The sequence below is a fragment of the Thalassophryne amazonica genome, chromosome 5, assembly GCF_902500255.1.
Source record: "Thalassophryne amazonica chromosome 5, fThaAma1.1, whole genome shotgun sequence".
Lineage (NCBI taxonomy): Eukaryota > Metazoa > Chordata > Actinopteri > Batrachoidiformes > Batrachoididae > Thalassophryne > Thalassophryne amazonica.
In genome coordinates this window covers 19455649-19482774 of record NC_047107.1, presented here as the reverse complement: position 1 = coordinate 19482774, position 27126 = coordinate 19455649, and the positions used below count along the sequence as shown (strand labels likewise).

The following is a 27126-nucleotide window of genomic DNA, read 5'->3' as shown; positions in this document are numbered from 1 at the left end:
GAATTGAGTGAGTCCATATTTTTTTCCCTCTGCTTGGTCTAAAAAAGTAACTGTTACTGACTGCCACAATTATTTTTCCTGATTTCTTATAGTGTTTCTTAAAGCCAGAAAGTTGCCATTTGAAATGACTTTAGTTTTGTGTCATGTCTGTGATCTGCTTTTTTTTCTACAAAATTAAACAACTGAATGAACATCCTCCGAGGCTGGTGATTCCATAATTATTGCCAGGGGTTGTAGAATATGACCTCACATAACTTCACCGTGAGGCATGGACGTTGGCATGCTCTCCTTACGTGGAAATAAATAAAAACACATATCGTCTGTCAGCTGACCGCCACGTCAGTGCACCGCAACACTGGTGAATATTGTGCCATGCAGAAAATCACCACAAGGTGCATGTGTTTGCGGGATTTCCCCATATTGTAATAATAAAAACACATATCACATTTGCAACGCGGTCACCAGCGGATCACTGGACGCTGGACAGGCCATGCCGGCTGATGTGTTCATGACACAGGAGCCGGCTCTTCATGACACCGGCACCACTGTTGCAGACCGAACGGTCCCCTCTAAAAATCAGTCTGCCCTGCCTTCACTGCGCATGCATCATCAGCTGCGGTTCACAGATTATCACCTCGTTTCTGCTTAAAATTGCACTCCATTGATCATCTTTCTCAGTAACATATATCTGAAGCTTTTGTACAACAATCATTTACACATAGATTTAGCATTATTTCATCATAAAAGACGGAGGAAGCGATCAGAGTGCCGCAGCTACACCAGCTGCTAGCTGTTGCATTCACTGACCGGCCGCCATTTCAAAGTGTCACCTTGTTTCTGTTTAAAATGGCCTTGTTTCTGCTTAAAACTGACTTTAGAATGACTTAAGAGGTTTTACCTTGTCATCTGATGGTTAATAATCCAATTAATCCATTTGATCACTTAGGGTGAAGAGACTCTTTCTCAGATGAGCTGTTGATGCTCCGAAATGCCGCACGCGCAGTGGAGGCAGGGTGGACCAATTTTTAGGGGGGGGGCCATTCAGTCTGCATCACCGGCTCTTTATGAGATGAGAGCCCGGCTCTTTATGAGCCCGGCTGATGTCTTCATGAGATGAGCGCATCAGGTAATTCTTGTAAAACATAAAAGGGAGAACAGTAGTCCACGTCATTTCATTACTTCCTGGTGTACGTCTACATGGAGGCTATGTTTGCTCATTATAACAGGAATTAAGTATTATAAATTGTGCTGTTTTCTATTTTTTTGTTCCGCTGCTGTGTGTGACTTTCCACATGCTTGCACTATGTACGTGCACAGAGAAATGGTTTTGTGCATGCCTGTCCGACCATGTGTCCCTCCCGACAGCAGTTCTCCATTTCGTTTTTTGTTTGCGGCTTTTTGGCCGGTTTCTGTTTCTTTCACCCAATTTTGTGTTATGTGTGAAGGGGCCCTAAACTCAGTAAAGTGCCCAGTAGGTCATTTAGGTTTCAAAATGCCAAAAATCAGTTTGCCAACACTTCTGACATCTGTACTGTTTGCACAAGGTTCTGAAGTTGATTTCCTGTACAATTTCACATAAAATAATTAAGATTCATTCATCATTGGCTTTGTCATTTTATGTGACAAATATTCCGTTAATCGACATAGCAAATTTAATGAATTATGATATTTACAATAGAATAAAATAAATTGCATTTAAGTACAAGCACAATGGAATTCTTGTGTGTTTCCCTGAGTTGTAAAAATTCTTGAAAATACAGAATGTAAAAAAAAAACACAATCATAAAATTACATATAAACGCAACACTTTTGGTTTTGCTCCCATTTTGTATGAGATGAACTCAAAGATCTAAAACTTCTTCCACATACACAATATCACCATTTCCCTCAAATATTGTTCACAAACCAGTCTAAATCTGTGATAGTGAGCACTTCTCCTTTGCTGAGATAATCCATCCCACCTCACAGGTGTGCCATATCAAGATGCTGATTAGACACCATGATTAGTGCACAGGTGTGCCTTAGACTGCCCACAATAAAAGGCCACTCTGAAAGGTGCAGTTTTCTTTTATTGGGGGGGGGATACCAGTCAGTATCTGGTGTGACCACCATTTGCCTCATGCAGTGCAACACATCTCCTTCGCATCATCCGTGAAGAGAACACCTCTCCAACGTGCCAAACGGCAGCGAATGTGAGCATTTGCCCACTCAAATCGGTTACGACGACGAACTGGAGTCAGGTCGAGACCCCGATGAGGACGACGAGCATGCAGATGAGCTTCCCTGAGACGGTTTCTGACAGTTTGTGCAGAAATTCTTTGGTTATGCAAACCGATTGTTTCAGCAGCTGTCTGAGTGGCTGGTCTCAGACGATCTTGGAGGTGAACATGCTGGATGTGGAGGTCCTGGGCTGGTGTGGTTACACGTGGTCTGCGGTTGTGAGGCTGGTTGGATGTACTGCCAGATTCTCTGAAACGCCTTTGGAGACGGCTTATGGTAGAGAAATGAACATTCAATACACGAGCAACAGCTCTGGTTGACATTCCTGCTGTCAGCATGCCAATTGCACGCTCCCTCAAATCTTGCGACATCTGTGGCATTGTGCTGTGTGATAAAACTGCATCTTTCAGAGTGGCCTTTTATTGTGGGCAGTCTAAGGCACACTTGTGCACTAATCATGGTGTCTAATCAGCATGTTGATATGGCACACCTGTGAGGTGGGATGGATTATCTCAGCAAAGGAGAAGTGCTCACTATCACAGATTTAGACTGGTTTGTGAACAATATTTGAGAGAAATGGTGATATTGTATATGTGGAAAAAGTTTTAGATCTTTGAGTTCATCGCATACAAAATTGGAGCAAAACCAAAAGTGTTGCATTTATATTTTTGTTGTGTATATATATATATATATATATATATATATATATATATATATATGTACAAATCATCTCTTTGAATTGAGAAAAGAAGAGCAGCTTGTTATGTGTCGGACGCAGCTCGGAGAACCGACCAGCGTTTGAAGGACCCAGTATGAAATAAGCAGAGCACGGTACAAAGGCTAACTGAATTTAATACATAACAGTGATAATACAAAAAGGTGCGGTCTGGCGTGGTGCGCTCCCAGCAGCGCTAACGGTCCGGAGCCAGAAGCTGTTTCGGACCCAAGGACCCCGCCGACACCCCCCAGGTGGCCGCAACAACCGAGTCTGTGAAAGAAGGAACCATTATGTGAGTCCACACTCTACACACAGAACACTTAAAGGTGTACAAACAGCAAACACTTCCTGGCTTGATTGCTGATCAGCTTCCAACCTGCAGGCATGGAACATCCAGTTCACAAAACTCCACCGCAGTGGAAGCTGATACATGACTAACAAACAGCTCAATACAATAAGGTGTGAGGGACACCACATTTACTGACTGTATAACTGTTAGTCACAAAATCTAACATACCTCAGGAAGTGTGCTGACGAGCGTGAGACCTCACCCCCTCCTCTTTCACAGACTGTGCATCAAACCTGGACGTTTCTCAGCATCCGCTGCTGATGAGATGGCTCCCGAGACGACGATCTCACCCGTCTGGTCACAAGGTCGAGTCTCTGGCAAATACACACTGTGCACTCCAGTCTTAAATGCCAACATGCTCCAATCCATCCAGATGCACCTCAGCTGTGAGTCCTGACGAGTCGCAGGTGATCAGGGTGAGGTCCTGACAGCCTCAGCAACACAGCCACTCAGTCCCAAATGCACGCCACCTGGGAAGAAAACAAACAGACAAACAAACCGGCAGCCAGGCCCCCCCCAGCCATATAACACAGCTAGTACCTCATGAGGATACATATGTGCAGTTTCATCCATCATGAAATTACTGCATAGGTATTGTTAAATATTTCACATTTAGTGTAGAAAATATTGCATATAGGACATTTATATGTCAGATTTTATTGCACAAACTGGTTTTGGGTTAGAATGAGATACTTCTGTCCCGCTTTGATGTCTTATTCCACTAGTCTGACAGTGGCTGGAAAGAAGCTGTTGTGGAGGCAAGCCCTGTGAGCACTAATGGACCTGCAGTGTCTCAGGTTGTAACCCGAATCCACCCACTGATCTAGATAATATAAGAACTACACATAGAATAAGTAATTTGAAAAGATGAAAGATTATTATTTTCTTTTGTAATATATCAGATTTGAAGTTGAAGCCAATTAACCCAAATAATAAATAGATTAATGTGTATAATAATACAATGAAAATACTATGTTTTATTTGTAATATTTTGCAGAAATATGATATCATTGTAAGCGATGCAATGCAACAACTACACATGCAGTCAATGATAGATTCAAAAGATTCTAAAGAAGTGAACAACAGAAGAAATGAATCCATGCAGGACACTGTTGTGCAAAAGCTGTCTGGTGAAGAACTCATCAGACCAAGAGACTAATTCCTGGCTTCACTGTGCTTAATGATGATGATGATGCAAACAAATGTGATCTCATGGAGAACAGCTCTGATTATCAATCAGATGATGATGATGATAACACTGATCTTAATAATGTACAAATTGTTCAGTGCAGAACTAATTAATGTTGTTCATTTTTGTACTTAGAAGTAAATACATTTGTTGCTTTCATTAGTTCTGTTTTCATTTTCATTCCCTCTATATTTTAAGGCTAAATAGGTCTAGTGATTTTGACAGTGATGACGTTTTGTTGTACTTTATATTGCAATTGTACCCATGCATGCAAATTAAGAGTTTTAGTAGAATTTACTTTAACATTAAAATCACAACATTTATTTATTTATTTTTGTTTGATAGTTTTTGTTACATAAAAATCATTTTCTCATTCTTTAAATGTGTTCCTTGTCAGCTGATGTACGGCGAGTCCATCGGAAAGTTTTGAGCATGCACCAAACTCAGGCTCAAAGCTTTCCTGGTGGTAAATGGACTGCATTTATATAGCAGTTTTCCATCTGCATCAGATGCTCAAAGCGCTTTACACATCAATGCCTCACATTCACCCTGATGTGAGGCTGCTGCCATGCAAGGCGCCCACTACACACCGGGAGCACTAGGGGATTAAAGACTTTGACTAAGGGCCCTTAGTGATTTTCCGGTCAGGCTGGGATTTGAACCGAAGATCCTCTGGTCTCAAGCCCAACGCTTAACCACTAGACCATCACCTCCCCTAAGTGGTTGTACTTTGGTTTACCATTTTCTCCTGTACTTTTTTGTTACTTCTACAATACTGTGTTTATATCGTGTGGTTGTCCAATGCTTCAGACTGCGCTTCTGATTGGCCAAAGCACTGGAGCGGAGTGTGAATTCAGCACTGAAGTACGGAGGAGCCCATACAGCAACATGCAGAATGGAGAGGGCACTGTCAGCACACAAACGTAGTGAGGAAGTATGATGTCACGATCACTGAGTGAGCTTGACTGTATCCGTATTTGAGTTCAGACCTTGGCAAATGCTGCTCAAATCTGGCTCCCCCAAAGCGCATATGAGTAAAAATTGTTCTGCTGAATGTTGCTCTTCGTGTTGCCAGGGAATTGTATCATCTGTCCGTCAGAGCCCCAAGTCCACCTCCAGATCAACGGATAAATTATTTCAGTCCTCTACACTCAGATCCTCAGTCCGCCATAGTATGACTGTACCTTCACCATGGAAACATGACACAACAGGCACCGAGTTTGGTCTACCCAACGTTTTTGTGATGACCGTATCGCTGTTTGAAAAAGGCAGCGACGATCTCTCTGGCTGTTGGAACAATAATCATCAGTTTTTTTCCTTTGACTAACCATATTAATAGTGGTCATGTGATCAATTACTTTATCACACCTGATGGAAAAAATATAACTGATACTTACCAACCTAACCTTCACTTGAACCCAGTACACTCAAAAACTGCACCATCAATAAGAATATGCAACAAAAACATCACCGTGTGACACCCCTGAAAGCAGAAGTCAAACTGAATCACATGATCACACCTTGAAACTAGCAACATATTCAGAGCTGCAAAAATAGCCTCAATGCAATTGTCCTGGCATGCCGGAAATAACTTTACAGCCACTGCAGTTAGAAAAGCATGGTGGCCTCCTGATGGTATCAAATCTATCAGTGCATTATGTTTGATTTCTGCTGTACAATCAGGATTTTATTTTCTGCAGCCCACTGGACCCAAGACTGCACCAGTTTGGCAGAAACACTGTTGTGAAAAGCCAGATCATAACTGCACAAGGTTTTCTGCTTGCTCCCAGAATTAAACCGTCAAAGTGACTCGTAAAACGTATGTCAACAATATGTTTATTCATAGCAAACAGATGGATGAAGGCTGTACCAGACTGGGTCATGTGACATCCGACACTATATTGTAGACTTGAAAGAAGGTACAGATTTAGGGGTTACAGCTGGAGAGACCCCACAAATATTCCATCTGGAATATTTTATTAAACAAAAGAGCCGAGAGCATTTTTTTCTCTGAGGGGTGCAGATAACCGGCAACACTCTGCTGCACAGAAAAACAGTCTACTGGAGTTTGAAAGTTAGTTTGGACTGTGCTTTTTCATTTTCTCCTCTAAGAACAAAGTAATCCATCTTCAAACAGCTTTGTATGTTTTATTAGTTCCACTCTATAACACAGGCTTGCTGATTCTGGTTCTTTTGGATTTAGCGATTTCCAGGCTCTGTTTGGCTTGAGATGAGATTATTTTTGAGTTTATATATTCAGTGTTAGATTTGAGTACCAGTTTTCTACAAGCCTGGAATGAACATGCTGACAGTCCCGTATGATTTGCTTGAAGAACAGACAGACTGTATATCCAATGAAAAAGGGAAAAAAGAACAATTAAAGTTCCAACATTATAAGGTAATGTTTGCGCTCTGTGTGCGTGTATGTGTGTGTGTGTGTGTGTGCATGTTGTCCAAAGAGAAAAGCTGTAAAGGCTTGTGGACAGTTTTCAACGTGAATTTGAAATATAACCATAAGTCAAAATATTCATCATTAGAAATTCATTTCTAATTAAAATTTCTGTTTGATTTTCTACTGTCTGTTCCATTCCCACTTTTCCACTTGAACAGTCAAATTATGAACAGGAAAAAAACAAACAAATAAGTAGAACCACTCAGAGAGTGCAAACCTCCGCCAAGGCCATAGGGTCACTGACCCTAAAGAGATTCCCTCCTTGGCACAGTGATCTATTCAACAATTCAGTGTTACAACCAAAACTATGATACATACACTTTTATTTCCTGTATATTTGACATCCTTGACCATGAAAACATACCACTAGAACTTGGAATCACTTTTATGTCTGTATTAGTTCAAAAGTTATTATATAAAAACGATTTTTCGGTAATGGCAGTTTTCTTCTGGATCTAGTGCCATAACATTTGAAGCTACATCAAATCTGATAACACCTTACTGAATCAGTACAGATCCAGCTACAATTTGGTGTTAGTTGTGCATCTCTAGCTTAATTTGTCACCTCACACTGACACATTTTCTATTTTCCTTATATTTTTGCATATTCTGAATCACCAGATCCGGAATCCGGATCCGATCATCACCAAACTTTGTTGTTTGATAGAACATTTGACTATGTTACACCCTAATTTTTTTTCAAGCCTTTATGCCTTGTTTTTGTGGAGTTAGAAACTAGAATGTCAAAATTCCCCCTATCCCGCAATGGTGAAGAATCCTTTAAAAAGTTCCTGGATCCGGATCGTGATCCGGATCACCACTAAAATTTAATCACTTGTTCCTCTTGTCATTTCAAACCAGTCCACAAAATTTCATCAAAATCCGTTCAAACCTTTTTGAGTTATCCTGCTGACAAACAGACAGACAAACAAACAAACGCAACCAAAAAAATAACCTCCTTGGCGGAGGTAATAAAGGATTATTAACCTCACTTGCTCGGTCTGTACGGGAAATATCAGACTGACGTGTTGTCAGTACGGACCTCGTTTCGCTTATACTGACAACACGTCAGTCTGATATTTCCCGTACAGACCGAGCAAGTGAGGTTAACAATTCATTTATTATATGGCTATTATTATATAAACACACAAACTTACAGTATCGCCCGAATGTGAAAGCTGCTGATGGCTCGTAGTCCGACTTGTTCACTTCACCTCCATGAAGAACTTTGCTAACAGATGGTCCGGTCGTTAGCTGGTAAGCTTTCAGTATGTGTGTTTTATCAGATGCTGTTCAGATATTTATGGAGTACATTTATGTCCGACTTGCCTTTGTAGCTTCTGGTTTGTAAAGAAAATACGCGTTTCGGACTGATTGTCATGGAAACCGGTCCAATATGGGAAAATATCCGACCGATTATCAGCCAATCAGAGTGCATGTAGCATCACAGCCATATAATAATTTCCTTTATTTCACCACATAGAAGCATTGAGATACATTAAAGAAATCACTTTTCAAGATTGGACTGGCCAAGACAGCACTGCATATTGTTAAAATAAATACAAACATAAAATAAATAGAAGTAATAAATCAAACAAATACAGGTGTTCATGTTCATTTTTGCATCGACAAAAAAAAACAAAAAACAAAGCAATGTTTACTGTTTTAGCACTCTAGCAAAAAAAAGAAAAATCCTTTGGGATTAATACAGTTCTTCTTATTCTTCACATTTGTAATAATCATCACTGTTGTAATTATTGCATTAGTGGTTAGAATTGACCTGTTTTTGCCCACTACTCATGCATTTGCAACCATGCTTGGAAGTTTTATCACAAGCGTGGTTGCAACAGTGTACTACCCACAACACCAATGTCCTTATTTTAATCTATGGGTTTCTGAAGAGAATTGGACCCCATTCAGACTTCAATTGACAATCCGGCTTGAGCAGGATTTAGGTGGAATCTGGCTTGAGATAGAAAGGGTTTTTTTTTGTTTTGTTTTTTGTTTTTTCCTGAATCTAACCAGCTAAAATTGGATTTAATCTGGATTGTTTGCTGAATCCACCGCTTGGAAGTGGATTGAGGTGGAACGCAAATGTGGCTAGAATCCGGCTAGTTCTGGGATCATGATGTCAAGCGTCTTCACTACATCAGTGCACCCACAGTGTCTTTTTCACTTTTTCCCATTCTCTTCTCTATGCATTGGCTCCTCATTCAGTACAGAATGTAGTTTAAAATATTGGTGATCACTTTTAGAGCTTTTGGAATGCACTGCCACTGCATCTGCATTCTGTAGACTGTTGAAACTTTTAAAGAGAAGCTCAAGACCCACTTGTACAAGCTTGTTTTTAAATACTATATTTGCCCACCGGAGGGCCCAGGGCCATGCTTCAGCCCACCACCCTTTTTGAAGAAAGTTGGTTGACTGCCCACTCACTCACTCACTCAGTCTCCTTCAACCGCTTATCTGGAAGCAGGTTGCGGGGGCAACAGCTCCAGCAGGGGACCCCAACCTTCCCTTTCCCGGGCCACATTGACCACCTCTGACTGGGGGACACTGAGGCGTTCCCAGGCCAGCGTAGAGATATAATCTCTCCACCTAGTCCCGGGTCTTCCCCAGGGTGTCCTCCAAGATGGACGTGCCTGGAACACTTCCCTAGAGAGGCACACAGGGGGCATCCTTACCAGATGCCCAAGCCACCTCAGCTGGCTCCTTTCAACGCTAAGGAGCAGTGGCTCTACTCTGAGCTCCTCACGGATGACCGAACTTCCCACCTTATTTCTAAGGGAGACACCAGCCACCCTCCTGAGGAAGCCCATTCCTGCCGCTTGTACCCACGATCTAGTTCTTTCGGTCATGACCCAGCCCTCATGATCATAGGTGAGAGTAGGAATGAAGATTGACCAGTAGATTGAGAGCTTCGCTTTTTGCCTCAGCTCCCTTGTCATCACAACAGTACAGTAGAGCGAATGCAACACTGTCCCTGCTGCATCGATTCTCTGGCCAATCTCATGCTCCATTGTCCCCTCACTCATGACTGAGACCCATATGTACTTGAACTCATTTACTTGGGCAACCCCTCATTCCCTACCTGGAGTAGACAATCCATCGGTTTCCTGCTGAGAACCATGCCCCCAGATTTAGAATGCTGCTCCTTATCTCAGCCGCTTCACACTCAGCTGTGAACCGATCCAGTGAGCGCTGGAGGTCACAGGCTGATGAAGCCAACAGGACCACATCATCTGCAAAAAGCAGTTATGAGACTCTGAGCTCACCAAACTGAACACACTCTTCCCCTGACTACGTCTCGATATGCTGTCCATGAATGTCACAAACAGGATTGGTGACAAGGTGCAGCCCTGGTGGAGGCCAACCTCCACAGGAAATAAGTCAGACTTACTACAGAGACCCCAAACACAGCTCTCACTTTGGAAGCATAAGAAGAAGACACACATTAGGCCATGGGAGACTCCATTAAATTTTGGAGGTGATCCAGATCCGGACCCGGATTCTGGATCAATATTTCACTTTATACAGGCTTTGAAGGTTTACGTTAAAACTCTCACCATATTTGCACTATAGATAGCTATTGGGGCATGGAAGACTCCACCAGATTTTGGAGGTGATCTGGATCCAGATCCAGATTCTGGATCAATATTTCACTTTATATAGTCTTTGAAGGATTATGTCAATCCGGATCCAGACTGGCAGATATCGGAAATGTCTGATTGCTCTTGTTAGAACTGGTTTTCAATGGTTTTCTTTTGTAGCGAGGTCCACGTGTGGCATGATGCGATTTAAAACTTGCAGGAAGAACTTGAAATCCGGACGTTCCATTAGCAGCAGAGCTGCTAGCCTGCTCTGCTTAGCATAGCATAGAAGCCTTGGGTGTAAGCTCGCCGCTGATAATGTTCCTGATGCTGTTTTTGTAAGTTGGGCCGGTCAGGTACACTTTATTGTCTTTTTCTTTTCCAGTGAACACCTTGAGAACTGTTTATTTTGTAATGAAATTAGCAAGTTTTCTGCAGATCTACTGGTGGACACTGGTAAGAGAAAGGGCTTCTTCTTCTGTCGAGTTTAGTGGCAGTTTGCAAACCAACATGGTGTATTACTGCCACCAACTGACACCTTAGATTATTGCACATGAATAGGTGACCTGCTGTGGTGGTGATGTGTCTATGATTGACAGCATTAGTTGTCCAGTCACATGAGGAAAAGAAACACTAAAACAGTACAATTTGTTGTCAATAAACAATGGGAGTGTCTGGGAGCAGTTCTGTGCACCCTGCCGGCAAAACTGAGGTGGCCAATCAGAGAGAAGCATTAGGTCACATGCTGGGCACAACTTTAACGCTTGGCATTGACTGCTGTTAGACCAGCATCTGTTATGATCCTGCTCATTCTGGGCTCTCATTATGGTTGTATGTGTCTTATTCATGCTTTGACCTTCAGTGTTTTGTAATCTGGTTATGTTCCTTTAGTTATTGATTGCTTTCTCTGTTTATCATTTATTTTTTGTTGTGTAGTCATTCATTGCATTATCTGTATTCTGTAGTCTCTGATTTTGTTTTCTGTTCATCATTTATTTTCGGTTTAGTCAATAGTTTGTGTTGCCATTTTATTATTGTTTATTGTATTTACCTTCTTCTTTAGCCATTGTCATTTCCATTCTAGTTTGGTTATAGCCTTTAATTTTCTTGTTATCCTCTTTTAGGCTTGTCACCTTATTTCCCACTTTGCCCCTTTTTTGTTCACGTTAATTATTTTTGGTCTGTGGGCACGTCATGTTTTTCACCATTGTTTTTTTCTGTCACTTATTCTCTTGTTTTGGTCTAGTTTGCTTTTCGTCTCACTTCACTCTCTTACACCTGTCTTTGTGTTTCTCAGTCATGTCAATTGCCAGTTTGTTTAATTTATTTCACATTTCAGCCTCACATCATAGTCCTGTTTGCCTTGTAGTATTGTGACCTTGCTTGTTTTTTCTGACCTCTGCCTTGCCGTATACCTGAACTCTGCTCGATTTTTTTGACTCTGCCTCTCTCTGCCTTCTCTACTCCGCTACACTGTGTGTTTGAACTCTGCTCATTTTTTTGGATCTTGCCTCAGTTTGTTACCTGCCTGATACCTCCACCACGCTGACTGTAATCCTGTGTACTGAACCTATTGCCAGTATCCCAGATAAAGCCTTGTTATTCACTCCATCCATCGTGTCTATGAGTCCACATTTGCTTCCTACTACCTTCTGTGCCACGCCTCCTTGAACTATAACAGCATCCCTGTGTTAATAAAGGACTCAAAAACATCGTAGTATTAATCCATACATTGCGAAACGTTTATTAAATGATGATAGGTATGGTAAAAATGAATGCTTATTTCCATTTTTACATCAGCCAAGGACATAATTACATAATCAGTGTTTATTTATTTATTTATTTAACTGTTAGCAGGATTACACCTAAACTCCTGCATGGATTTTCACCAAATTTTCACCATGGATATATATTAGGCCATGGAAGACTCCATTAAATTTTGGAGGTGATCCGGACCCGGGATAAGATTTCCCTTTATATATGCTGTGAAGGGTTACTTTAGTATACTTCCTAGATTCTCACCAGAATTTGTACCACGCAGAGATATTAGGGCATGGAAGACTCCCCTGCATTTTAGATAGCGATGGGTATCGAGAATCGGTTGTTTTCGACAATCGTTAAGAAATTATTTGATCCACCAACATCAATAGCCTTTTTGCTTAATGATTCCTTTATCAGTCCTTCAGAGCAACCGTTGTTTTTGAAGATGTTTTATCGGAAAACTGATCATTTCTCTACATTGATTGCAGACCCTGCATCATGTCTGTAATCACCTGCTTCTGCAGTGGTGGGCACAGATAAACAAAAAATTAACTTCGATAACAGATAATCAGATAACTGAAAAGTTATCTTTGATAAAGATAAAATGATAAACCACCCAAAAATGTATAGGAGGTTACAGATAACCGATAAATTCCAGTATTGTCTCTGATACATTTACAACTACTAACAAACTGAATTTGAGTTAACACCACGGTCGCTTCTGGTAGTATCAAAAGCGACAACAGACCCAAACAATGAGCCCACACTTCTGTCTTTGAACATCTTGCCCCCTGCTGGAAGCTCTGGTTTACTACATGGTTTCAAGCACAGACACAAGCTAAGAGCAGCCATAAAGCCCAGCTCTCTAGTCAATCGTAATGCGCCGGTCAGGTGGAGGTCTTGGAAAATAAGGCCATGCTGACTTATGGTTTGGTATATAAATAAAATGAATATTGATAGAATAACTCCATTAATGTCAATTCTGTCATTTGTGCAAAGTTAAAATATAGCATATATCTTTTAATGTTGAATAATGCACTAATGCTTAAGTTTTGTAAAAAACACAGACAGATCACAATGGATTCTGGGTAAAATGTGCCTCTTCTGCTAAACACTGATTGGTTGAGTCATTCATTATGTAAATCCACACGTTAATGTGATGTGTGTCGTGGTTGGTGTTTACAGATAATGTGCTTTTGTAAAATATTCCATTTTTTTTATTAGTAAAACAGACATTTTTATGGAGCCCTGGAAGTGTCATCGCAAAATGTTTTGCATGTGGAGAGAATGTGCGCTCATTTCATGATATTGTGCGCACGTTTTATGATGTGCGCACATTTTATTATATTGGGCACACATTTTATTATACTGTAAAACGTGCACTCAATATTGTCTTGACACATAAATACTGCACTTTAACTGCTGCACACAGACAACACCATTAACATCGCAACATAAAACTATTTTATATTGTGCCTAAAACTCATGTGAATATATCTCTGGGTTTTTAGATGTTGTTATTGCATTTATTTTATGTAAACATGCGAGAATCACAGGCCGTCTCTCCGTTATTTTCAATGGGAGCTGCTGTGAGCTACGCTTGCTTCCTGATCATGTCGTTCGGATGGAAAGTGAAGTTTGCTCTTTAACGTCTTGATTATTGCTCTTTAACGTCTTGATTATTGTTCTTTACAACACTGTTTGTCCTCTTTGTTTGAGACTAATATATATAATATGTCTGAAATTTGAAGTTTGCATTTATTAAATTCCAGGCAGATTAAACGTAACAGACACGGATTATTTGTTATAATTGTTTTAGAAAGTTTTCAGGGTATCATGCAGCAGTCTCTTATTAACGTGATGAGAAGCATAAAAAATTACATTTTTGTAGTATAATATTCATTTGCAACTGTCATCGTGTTGACTGCAGCGACTCTCTGGCACGCAAGGGATTATGGGATACGTCAATAGGGTGAATGAACAGTACTGGGCAGTAGATGGCAGTAGAGACCTTGAAAACTTGCCAAACAAAATTCCAGATAATCCGTGTCTGCTACATTTAAGATGCATGGAATTTAATAAACGCAGAAGACACAATAACAATGTCTATAAACCCAGAGAATATATTCACAAGAGTTTTAGGCACAAGAGTTTAATGCTGTTGTCCGTAGAGCCTGATCAGAGTGTTTCAAATCCATTTCTCTCATGTCGTGAACGTACTGAGATTACCCTATCCTACCCATAATGCACTGCTGGGCACAGCATATATCCACACTAAAACCTTAAAAATTAGCGCATTACTTTAAAACTAAACATATATTCTGATATTTTCACTTTATAAACTTCAGACATGACATTAATTTAAATAACTTGTCCGAAATTAGTTGGTTAAAAGTTGAACCATAAGTTAAAATGTATGCCTCTGGATGACTTGGGTGATATGCCCGCATTCAGTATGGAGTTAAGAGAAATTAGGTTTTTTTGGGGACCAGTTTGCCTTTGTCTGCAGAGGATAGAGCAGTTTCTTCTTAAGCAGCTCTTCTCTGTTTTGCAGAGGGTAGAACTACACATTAGCTATGAAACATTTAACAGGTAGGTGCTCAACTGATCTTAAGTTTTATGAATATTTGTGGCTGTTCAGCTATTTACCACGTTATCGGTCTAACAAATTATTGGACAAAAATTTATTGCAAGATAATTAGTCCGATAATGGTTCTTAAAGTTATCTAAAAAGATAATCCGATAATGAAACACATTATCTTCGATAATTATTGGTTATCGGATTATCAGAACTGTGCTCACCACTGGAACCAACAAAGCAGTGCTCTGACCCGCTGCTTCATTGGTTCTCTGCTTCGCTGCTTTTCAGAATGGCAAGTGTGTTTCTTAACCCCTCTCAAAGTCATTTAAAGATGTCAATCATGAGTCACTTTTGTGCTGATTAAAGCAATTAACTCGGACTCTTGCCTTGTATAACTGATGATGCAAAATTCTTGCATGGTCCCTTAGTTTTTGTGAACTGTCTCCTCCACATAGATTTACCGTAGAGTTCCATATTGTTTGTATTTCTGCATAATTGATATAAATTAATTCCAAGACATAATTCAGTGTCTGGAAATGTTGATGCATCATTCCCTGACTTGTCTGAAGAAGACTGGATGTAAAAGTGATGATTCGCATGTGTTATAATAAAGGGGGCACTTACGTATTCACACAGTCATTTTGGCTTTTAGATCTTTATTTCTTTTAATTCATGAAGTAGAGATTACTTTTCACTGTGAGTTTAGAGGGCATAATTTTAGAAATTTTAATATACAAGCCTGGATTTTTTTTAATGTCCTAAAAAAAAAAAAAAAAAAAAAATCAAACGTAAAAATGCAAGGGGGCACTAACTTTTTTCAAAGCACTATATCTATAAGTGGCAATTCCATTTTGTGCTTACAGTCATTAACAAGCAAAACTCTAACTTACAAACTAATATATGTATCATGTTATTGCTTGCTATCAATTGTGTAATTAGTCTTGTTAAATCACCCCTAAACTTTCTTCAAGCAATGCCCAAAGGTTTGGGTTGCCCACGGCATTTACCACTCTTTTTCTGGGATCTCAGTAAGCCAGACCCCAATGTTTATGCCTGCTTTCTTAATCCTCTCAGGTCTAGGTGTATTTTCTCAATTTTTCCATACACCAGTGTAATTCCCATTGAATTCTTTTTTTTTTTTTTTTTTTTTTTTTGCACAATGCCCTTGTGTTGCATATCAAAAGGTTCAGAACAATCTCAACTTTAAATATTTGTTTACAACACTGCACTGAAAAAAAATTGGCTCTAATCCTTAAAAATGAAAAGTGTTTTTTCAAAATTCTCCAGATCTTATTAAAAATATACATTTTTTCATGTGGATAAATTGTTGTGGTGCTAGAAATAGGATTACCAAAGTATTTGTTTCACAAATGTAGTGTAATATATGAAGTAAACATTGCGTCAGTGTATAATAATGTCCAAAATGAAAACATATAAAAATACACTTTTAGCATGATTTCACTCACCAACTCCGCTCTAGGCTGTCCTTCCTGTAAATCAGTGGACATCCATGGTGAAATTTGAGTTTCACAGTCATTCTACGGATTGTGTTTTTCTACATCTAATTCCTTTGCCAAAAACAATAAATCTGAAGTGTTTTCCAGCAGTTGAAAATACTGTTTTTTCCTATTCTTGTTTTGCAATTAGAAGCACTTCACATGTTATGTCAGTAAAAAAAATGAGCCTGTCTTGGCCATACAGTGCATGGTCACTGCCGGAAGGATGAGATGGAGACAGACCCATGTGATCTTTTACGCCTCTAAGATTGACTGTGAGACACACATCGACTATGGGAGTGATATTTTAAAGCTGTCAGTTTGTAGTTTTGAGGGCAGCATGGTGGTTAGTGGTTAGCACTGTTGCCTCACAGCAAAAGGTCATGAGTTCGATTCCCACCTGTGGCTTCTGTGTGGAGTTTGCATGTTCTCCCTCGTGTTTGTGTGGGTTCTTTCCGGGTGCTCAGGCTTCCTCCCACATCCAAAGACATACAATTTAGGTGGATTGGAAATTGTCCGTAGGTGTGAGTGTGTTTGTTTGTCTATATGTGGGCCCCTGCGACAGACTGGTGTCCTGTCCAGGGTTGTAGCGGTTTGAAGATGAGCGAGTTTTGTAGTTTTGGGAAGTGGTCATTGAAGTCTCCCTGGACATTCTGTTGCGCAGCTATGAATAGAAAATTTATGTTGGATGTGCCCCCACGTCCAACAACATCAGATTGTTAAAAATAGAATGTTTCTATGGCCTGTTAAATGTTTATGTCAGCTGTTAATACAGCAATATCACCAGCTCCACACTGTGGATACTTTCCCTTCCTGGAGATTTGACAATTCACCGTTCCTTCATTAGAGTGGAAATGTTACCACTCCAGGACCACAGCATGACTTAGTTCCCCACTCTTCTGTCTACTTTTGCTCTTGTTGGACTGTCAAGCTTTTCATTTGTCAGCATTCCAAATCCTTGTAAACACCAACATGTCCCTGCCAACAAGGAGCACAAAGCTTCTGCTTGTTCAGGAAAAATACAAATTGCTTGTTGGTGTTGCGTGGCTCAGATGTCTGATTCCTGTCACAAAGACGCGACCTGTTTACTTTGAAGCGGCGCGACTGATGCTTTAAGGAGGACTGTTCTGTAGCTGGTTTGAAAACCTGTAAACACAAAGGTGATGGCCTTCAGAGAGGTTGCCGTCTAAACCCTGCTTCATGCAGCACTGAGTTTCAAAATGAATCACAAGCGGGAGCTGCTTTGTAAACTGTCATGATGCTGACTTACACTCGTGATCAGAGAAAGAACTCCTGCAACAGCGAGCACAAAGATGGTAGTGCAATCACAGGGCATATTGCTATTGAGAAGAAGGTCAAACACCCCTCCCCACCCCCACAAGATACGTATTTAAAAGCTTTTTTCTCTTTCTTTGCTGTGCAATTTCTCAAACATCAGAGTTAAAAGTAACAGTAAAGCTGGGGTTTTGTAACATGACTGCAGCATATCTTGTATACTGGTCATAATAATGGAAGTCAAATGATGAGATGATTGTGTGAATTGATGGGGATGAGTATTATTATCAGTGGGTGTCTAACAAATGCAGCAATTGCAATGATGTCACTACTTGATCACTGGGCTCCCGAGATTAAATAAATTAGGAGTCATGGTCATTTCAAGCAAATGCAAATATATGTCTTTACCACACAGCAAAATGTGCTGTTGAATGTTGAATGTGCGTGAATGCTGTTGAATTTTGGAAGGACTCTTTCCAAAGTTTCTGTGAAGGCTCTCAGTTGTCCAGGTGGTTTCCACAGTAGAGAAGCTTGAATCTTCGGACTGGACTGGGTTGCTGACGCGAGGACGTTTCGCTTCTAATCACAGAAGCTTCCTCAGCTAAATTTCTTGCTCTGGTAGTCTGACTTCTGTCTTAACTCTTGCAGAGAAGAATAACAGAAGCCTGCAAAGCTGGAGTTTAAAACCTAACCAGACCCCTCCTACCGAGAGGTAGACTGCTATTGGCTAGTGACTAACAACTGCTCTAATTAGCACCTATTGTGCTCTAGTTAGCACCTCCTAATGACAGGGCAGCTGTCCCTCCTAACGATGGGACTGACGCCTCTCCAGATGACTCTCCTGATGACTCTCCTGACGACGTGAATGACTCATTACCATGAACAAAAGACTGAAACTGCTTGGACCTGAGTACCCCATTGTAAATAGGAGACAAAGTGTGTCTCAGACCCTCTCCCCGGTTAAGGCTGGGTTTCATCCGTTTCACATACAATGCTAGAAATAGTTTCACATACAATGCTAGAAACAGATGAAACCCAGCCCTTAACCGGAGGGGATCTGAGACACGCTTTGTCTCCTGTTTACAATGGGGGTACTCAGTCAAAGCAGTTTCAGTCTTTAGTTCGTGGTAATGAGTCATTCACATCATCAGGAGAGTCATCAGGACAGTCGTCAGGAGAGGCCTCAGGAGAGGCATCAGTCCCATCGTTAGGAGGGACAGCTGCCCCGTCATTAGGAGGGTGCTAACTAGAGCACAATAGGTGCTAATTAGAGCAATTGTTAGTCACTAGCCAATAGCAGTCTGCCTCTCGGTAGGAGGGGTCTGGTTAGCTTTTAAACTCCAGCTTTGCTGGCTTCTGTTATTCTTCTCTGCAAGTGTCAAGACAGAAGTCAGACTACCAGAGCAAGAAATTTAGCTGAGGAAGCTTCTGTGATTAGAAGCAAACGTCCTTGCGTCAAGTCCAGTGAAGATTCAAAAATTCCAAATTAATCTTATGCTACTCGAGCTGATTTCGAAAGAGCTGTCCGTGCATTTGTAATGTCATGTTTGGATTACTGTAATACACTGTATGTTGGGCTGGACAGGGCTCCCTGCAGTGCCTGCAGAGTGTACAAAATGCTGCAGCCCGCCTTTTGACTAAACAAAGAGGCATGAGCACATCACCCCTGTGCTCTGCACCTTACATTGGCTCCCTGTTGGCTTTTGTGTCAAAGATAAATTTCTGCTGATTGTATTTAAGTGCTTGCACTGTATAGGCCCGACATACCTGAATGAGCTCCTGCAGCCGTACACTCCACCTAGAGCTCCGAGGTCAGCTGATCAGTTCCTCCTGGCTGTCCCTAAAGCCAGGTTTAAATCCAGAGGTGACAGAGCCTTTTCTGTGGCAGCACCCTGAGTCTGGAACAGTCTTAAGAGGTTTGTCAGACAGAGGTCTGTCAGGTCCTCAGAGTCTGTAGGACAGTTTAATTCTAGACTGAAAACTAGGGATGAGCGAGTACACCACTATCTGTATCTGTTCAACCATCTAAATTTTCTGTATATCTGTACTTGTAGTGGGCATGGTCTAAACTGGAAGTGGGCGTGGTTTAACCCAAAATGGCTGGGGCTTAAATCAGTACATTATTTTAAGTCTGAAATTGATATGGATTGATCAGAAGTTGCTATATTTATTGTTTATTTGAAAACTACTATAGAACAGCCTGAAAACTGAGATTCAAATCAGTGTTTTGATCACAAAAGTAAGAGAACTATTTACAGAACAAGTTTTTTATGAACTCAGAACATGAATATTCTTAAATGCATGAATGGATATTTACAGAACAGCCTCAGAATTGAGATTCAATGTTTTTGATTACAATAGTAAATGAACTATTTACAGAACATTTTTTTATAAACTCAGAGCATGAATATTCTTAAGTGTATGAATGAATAACAGAACAGCCTCAGAACTGACATTGAATGAAGTAGGAAATAATGAACTACTACAACCCCAATTCCAATGAAGTTGGGACATTGTGTAAAATGTAAATAAAATCAGAATACAATGATTTGCAAATCTTCTTCAACCTATATTCAATTGAATACACCACAAAGACAAGATATTTAATGTTCAAACTGATAAACTTTGTTGTTTTTGTGCAAATATTTGCTCATTTTGAAATGGATGCCTGCAAGACGTTTCAAAAAAGGTGGGATGGGGCAACAAAAGACTGAGAAAGTTGATGAATGCTCAAAGAACACCTAATTGGAAACAGTTGAGTGTCATGATTGGGTATAAAAGGAGCATACCCAAAAGGCTCAGACATTCACAAGCAAAGATAGGGCGAGGCTCACCATTTTGTGAACAACTGTGTGAAAAAATAGTCCAACAGTTTAAGAACAATGTTTCTCAATGTTCAATTGCAAGGAATTTATGGATTCCATCATCTACAGTCCATAATTTAACCAGAAGATTCAGAGAATCTGGAGAACTTTCTACACATAAGCAGCAAGATCGAAAACCAACACTGAATGCCCATGACCTTCGATCCCAAAGTAAAACTCCAATCTTAGCTTTTACAGTCAGTACACATACATTACAGTATATGTGTGCATACTAGTGTAGAATCACTAAAATGTGAGTTTCATATAGTCTATTCACATAACAAATGCATAGACACACATGTTCATATTGTTTACACTGCTGAGCAGAGGAAAACTGCATATTCTCCAATAGAAAAAAATGCACTCAAAACAACATAATGCACTGCTGTTTATCACAATTTACTACAGATATAATAGTTTTACTGCACTTCTTATTACCTTTGGATACTCACTCCTCAACTGGATCCAAAAGCACGGGATAGTCCAGCTCTTCGTCGGTGTAAAAACTTTCCTCACCGGATGAGCCTGACTTACATCACCGTCGTCAAAAATCTGCTGCAAAACTTCCTGGACGGTGAAAGTTTTCTTTGCCATTCTTGCTTCTTCCCAGAAAAAGTATATCAGATGGTTGCATGCAGGTCTGTGCATAAAGGCACCGGGGTGCATGAAGACACGTCCTTATTTTATCATAGCAACCGAGTCCAGAGCTGTTTCTGGTTCGTGATGTCATTTCCATCACTGTATTGTGTTTGTGCCTTTCTGTAGTATATCTATTGTTTGTGCAGTGCACCTGTGTAATTGCGCACAATATACTTTGATATCATTATTTTCATGATTTGATCGCATTTATAGCCGTAAAAAGTGTCAGCTGAGTGACTACAAGCGTACAGAGTCAAAGCAGATCATTCTTTTGTTCACAAACTACCTTTGTCATGAGTATTTGTGCTCCGATTGGAGAACCATGCATCACATGCATAAGGCGCACGCTGTCTTTGGACAGGGATTTTCAGAGCTTTAGAAAAAGAAGTTGGGGAGGGCCAAACTGGAAAACCGGAGGAGACATGCCCTGAAGCTTGAAATCTCAAATCTATTCTGCAAAAAAAGTAAGTTGATAGCTTCTACGGATCAAACGATACACGTGTAAAAGTAAGCAAACTCTGAGGTTGCCCTTACCAAAAATAGTACTGATAAGTAATAAAAAGTAAACTGGAAGTATACTTGAAACATACTTGCATGTACTACTTTTGGTAAGGGTGTATACGACCTCGTCGACCCCTGAGGGTTAAAACTCTACCATGCAAAGCGAAAGCCATACATCAACAACATCCAGAAACGCCGCTGCCTTCTCAGGGCCCCGAGCTCATTTGAATTGGACAGACGCCAAAGTGGAAAAAGTGTGCTGTGGTCTGATGAGTCCACATTTCAGATTGTTTTTGGAATCATGGACGTCGTGTCCTCTGGAAAAAAAGAGGAAAATGACCATCTAGATTATTACCAGTGCAAAGTTCAAAAACCAGTATCTGTGATGGTATGGAGGTGTGTTACTGCCCCTGGCATGGGCAACTTACACATCTGTGATGGCACCATCAATAGTGAAAGGTACATCCAAGTTTTGGAGCAACACATGATGCAAAGGTGTTGCAGGCATCCATTTCAAAATGAGCAAATATTTGCAAAAAACAATAAAGTTTATCAGTTTGAACATTAAATATCTTGTCTTTGTGGTGTATTCGATTGAATATAGGTTGAAGAGGATTTGCAAATCATTGTATTCTGTTTTTATTTACATTTTACACAACGTCCTAACTTCATTGGAATTGGGGTTATAAGTATGCATGAGCAAGAATTGTCATACTCAACACAACTTCCCTTTTTTAAATTTTATGTCAAACTGTGATTTTTTTTTCCAATTATTTATTTTTTTACTACCTAACGTTCTTGGCATTTTTTTCCACACAAAGTTAAACAATATTGATTAAGGTGTGTCTGTGTCTGTGTGTGCATGTGTGTCTGTGTGTCTGTGTGTGAGACTGAGTGACTGTGTGTGAGAGAGAGAGAGGTTGTTTGACTGACCAATTAAATTTTATGAACTGCAGTGAGAAAGTGTCAGATACTGCATTCAGCCATATTCAATAAAAATATTAACATAGGCTAATTTGTGTGTTTAGCTGTATGTGTGTACAGTATGTGTGTAAGCAGTCTGTAAGACTTTATTTTTTAATGATCTGTGTGAACATATTCACACGTTGCCTTGATGTTCAAACCTGAGCTCAAGTGCTTCCTGTTTCCACTGATCATCCTTGAGATGTTTCTACAGCTTAATTGGAGTTCACCTGGGGTGACTCAACATGATTTGTAAAGGCACACAACTGTCTACACATAAGGTCCCATAGTTGACAGTGCATGTAAGAGCACAAGCCAAGCATGAAGTCAAATAAATTGCCTGTAGACCTCCGAGAGAGAATTGTGTCAAGGCACAAATCTGGGGAAGGATACAGAAACATTTCTATTGCTTTGAAGGTCCCATTAAGCACACTTGCATCATCATCCATAAATGGAAGTCATTTGCATTCTCCAGGACTCTTTTTAGAGCTGGCCACCCACTTAAATTTAGCTATTGGGGGAGAAGGGCCTTAGTCAGGGAGGTGACCAAGAACCCATTGGTCACTCTGTCAGTTTTCAAGCATTCCTCTGTAGAGAGAGGAGAACCTTCCAGAAGGACAACCTGTCATCTCTGCAGCAGTCCACCAATCAGGCTTGTATGGTAGAGTGGGCAGACGGAAGCCACTAGAAACAAAATCCTCTGGTCTGATGAGCCAAAGGTTGAACTCTGGTGTGAATGCCAGGCATCATGTTTGGAGGAAACCAGGCACCATCCCTACAGTGAAGCATGGTGGTGGCAGCATCATGCTGTTGGGATGTTTTTCAGTGGAAGGAACTGGGAGACTAGTCAGGATTGAAGGAAAGATGAATGCAGCAATGTACAGAGACATCCTGAATGAAAATCTGCTCCAGAGCGCTCTTGACCTTAGACTGGGGTGATAATTCATCTTTCAGCTGGACAATGACCCTAAGCACACATCCATGATATCAAAGGAGTGGCTTCAGGGCAACTCTGTGAATGTCCTTGAGTGGCCCAGCCAGAGTCCAGACCTGAATCTGATTGAACTGGAGAGATCTGAAAATGGCTGTGCACCTATGCTCCCCATCCAAGCTGATGGAGCCTGAGAGGTGCAGCAAAGAGTAATGGGCAAAATTGTCCAAAGATAGATGTGCCAAGCTTGTGGCATCATGTTCAAGAAGACTTGAGGCTGTAACTGTTACCAAAGGTACATCAACTAAGTATTGAGCAAAGACTGTGAATACTTATGTACATGTGATTTCTGTTTTTTTTTTTTTTTTTTGAAATTTGCAAAGATATATATATATATATACGAGGTCTCTCCAAAAAGTATCGTACCTTTTTATTTTTTTCAAAAACTGTATGGATTTGAATCACGTGTGATTACATCAGCCAAGCTTGAACCTTCGTGTGCATGTGTGAGTTTTTCCACGCCTGTCGGTTGCGTCATTCGCCTGGGGCAGGCTTTGAGTGAGCACTGGTCCACCCCTCCCGTCGGATTTCTTTTGTCTGAGAACTTGCTGAGAGACTGCCGCTTTGCTCCATGAAATTTTTTTTCAGAAACTGTTAGAGACAGGCAGTTGGAAACCATTCAAAAGATTCAGTGGATATCGGTGAAGATTGTGTCGGCGTCATGCGGATTATGGACTGTTAAAACCTTTTTAAAATGGCCCACAGCGGCGGAGGGCGTGCGGCCATTCGACAGGCTGGATCGACCAGATCATTTCTAAACTGAATGCTGTGTTGATCCGGGACATCATGTGACTACCACAGAAATGGCAACAGAGCTGGACATAGCAGTTTTGCGGCACATTCCACTGTTACAGGAGATTTTGTAATGAAAGACGTGCGGAGGATTTCGCGCGTTGGCATGGAGCAGCTCAGGACGCGCAGCAAAAAAAAAAACACCTCCGTGTTGGAAACCATTCAGAAGATTCAAACGGCTTTCGACGGCTTTCAGTCGAGTGAGTATCTGAGAAATTGTGTAACAGCTGGACATGCCCCCAACATGTCCTGTGAGACTTCCAAGACGGAGGTGTTTTTTTTGCTGCGCGTCCTGAGCTGCTCCGTGCCGACGCGCGAAATCCTCCGCACGTCTTTCATTACAAAATCTCCTGTAACAGTGGAAGGTGCCGCAAAAGTGCTATGTCCAGCTCTGTTGCCATTTCTGTGGTATTCACATGATGTCCCGGATCACACAACGTTCATTTAGAAATGATCTGGTCGATCCAGCTTGTCGATGGCCGCTCGGTGTGCCGCGCGCCCTTCGCCGCTGTGGGCCGTCTTTAAAAAGGTCCATAATCCGCGTGACGCCGACAGAATCTTCACCGATATCCAACTGAATCTATCGAATGGTTTCCAACTGCCTGTCTCTAACAATTTCTGAAAAAAAAATTCATGGAGCAAAGCGGCAGTCTCTCAGCAAATTCTCAGACAAAAGAAATCCGACGGGAGGGGTGGACCAGTGCTCACTCAAGCCTGCCACAGGCGAATGACGCAACCGACAGGCGTGGAAAAACTCACGCATGTGCACGAAGCGGTTCAGTATGGATCCAGTTGTTGACTTGGCACAAGTTTTATGTTGTATGCTTTCCCTGATGAAATTACACATGTACAATGGGACACAGGAGGCCTTGATCTTGGTTCTTCTGTTTGGGAGGCAAGTGTACTAACTGCTTGCATTACTATCAGCATTTTTTGAATAATAATTATTTATTAATTGAAAAATGACCTGTCCAAGTTTTTTTCTGAAGGGGGATACTCAATTTGGAAAACCAATGACTCCACACAGAAAGGCCCAGGTAGGAAGCAGTCCCACAGCCTTCGTGCTGTGAGGCCAGCAGTGCTAACCACTGGGCACTGTGCTGATGAAATATGTTTTTAATCCAGTATTTTCAGCTTTCATTGCTGTAGTGTCGAATTTCAACTTCATTGCCAAAAGTCCATATTGCTAATAGGATTATTAAATGTTTACATTGTTTTGAATGGTTGGTCTCCAAAGTAATGGTCAAACAAGGTACATTGGATTCTAGACATACGTGTTATCATGTGACGTGATAAGGTAAGCATAACACATGGTACAAATCATGTGTTATGTGCAGTAATAATACCATCATCACCATTTCTACTTATGAGTCTTTATGATCAGACAAATAATGTAGTATACTTCTCAATATGAATGTAGCATTTTTAAATGTTAACTCCTGTGTGATTTCACTGACCCCAAACCAAGATATAAGCACAAGATAAGGCAGTATAAAATACCTACCATACCTTACATATACCACTACTCACTTCACTATCATACATTTTGTGTAGGTTGTGATATACTGAGGCTGGATTGCAACTGTGTTTAGTCTGTTCATTCTCGTACCTGTTGGCCCATGGCCTAAAAGTTCAAACTTGTATTTTAACAATGTTTATACTTCTTATATACTGTTTAATTAATGGCAAGAATCAAAATGAACTTTTGGTGAGGGATCTTTGGAGTAGGGAATCTACTGTCAGTTTGTAGGATTTTCATATTGAATGGATCACTTTCTGTGAGATGAAAGGTATTTTTTTTTTTTTACATGGATCTGCATCTCTGTGAAAGAATTGTAGTTGCTGTTCCAGTAATTCAGTTCTTGTTCTGTCTTGCAGCAGCCGACTGTCGAGTGTTAGAGGGATTACAGAGATATCCCTCCATCCCTACTTACCTTCCAGTCAACTACCAGGTGCTCAACGCGGACTTGGCATTCTTCCTGAAGGAAGCCAATCAGGATTTCATGAGGAACTCTAGCCTGATGTCAAGAACTGAGTCCTTTTTCATCTACCAGGCCCGAGGTTTCCATCAGTCAATGCCAGTTACGGGCCTCTGTCGGTGGAGCAGTCTGTCCCGTTAGATCTCCTGCAGAGCCCAGGGACTTTTCCTGCCTCTTCCATATTTACCTTCAATTGGAAGGTGCAAACCTTTATCATGAATAACAGAATTCACCTGGCCAAACCCAAAGTCCAAGTCCTGTTCTATGTTGCAGGCAGAGACTGGGATGACTACAGTGCATTGACAAGCTGCCCTGTGTGCACATGTTTGCTTTCCACGAAACCCAGGAGGTGCACGGTACTTGTCAGCTGAAGGGTGAGCTGGGAGTGTGCATAGCCTGAGCTGGAACCCCTGGCCACCTGGTTCAGCTCACCCAGCATTGTGCCAGGACGCCAGAAGAATCTTGAGATGTCCGAGGGCACGCCAGTGGAGCTCTACTATATACTGCAAGCTACAGAAGCAGGGAGTGCCACTCGGAGGAGACAAAGAAGGAAAACTTCATCCGCTATGCACAGGAAGGGCTGTTTGGTTCTTATACCTCCACACCTCTGAGGAGGATTGGTGGAGTGAGGCTCTACCAGAGCCCCACGCCTCCCCCCCTTGCCGAACACAGACTGGATAATAACTTCATGGTAATGGTACCCGGCCACACCCATGAGGCAGAGGGAAACTGTGTCCCGCTTTATCACTGTGGCAGCCTACTCTCC

At 41.1% G+C, this 27126-nt stretch overlaps 1 protein-coding gene across 1 annotated transcript in view; it reads left to right on the top strand.

The window, feature by feature from the left end:
* The window catches only part of LOC117510148 (transmembrane protein 132D-like), a 202939-nt gene extending 176287 nt beyond the window's left edge, over positions 1 to 26652 (top strand). Inside the window, exon 2 of the mRNA XM_034169760.1 lies at positions 26260 to 26652. Within this exon, the coding sequence (XP_034025651.1) occupies positions 26260 to 26501 (242 nt within the window). The 3' untranslated portion in view covers positions 26502 to 26652. The remainder of the gene's footprint in view (positions 1 to 26259) is intronic.
* Positions 26653 to 27126: the final 474 nt, after the last annotated feature.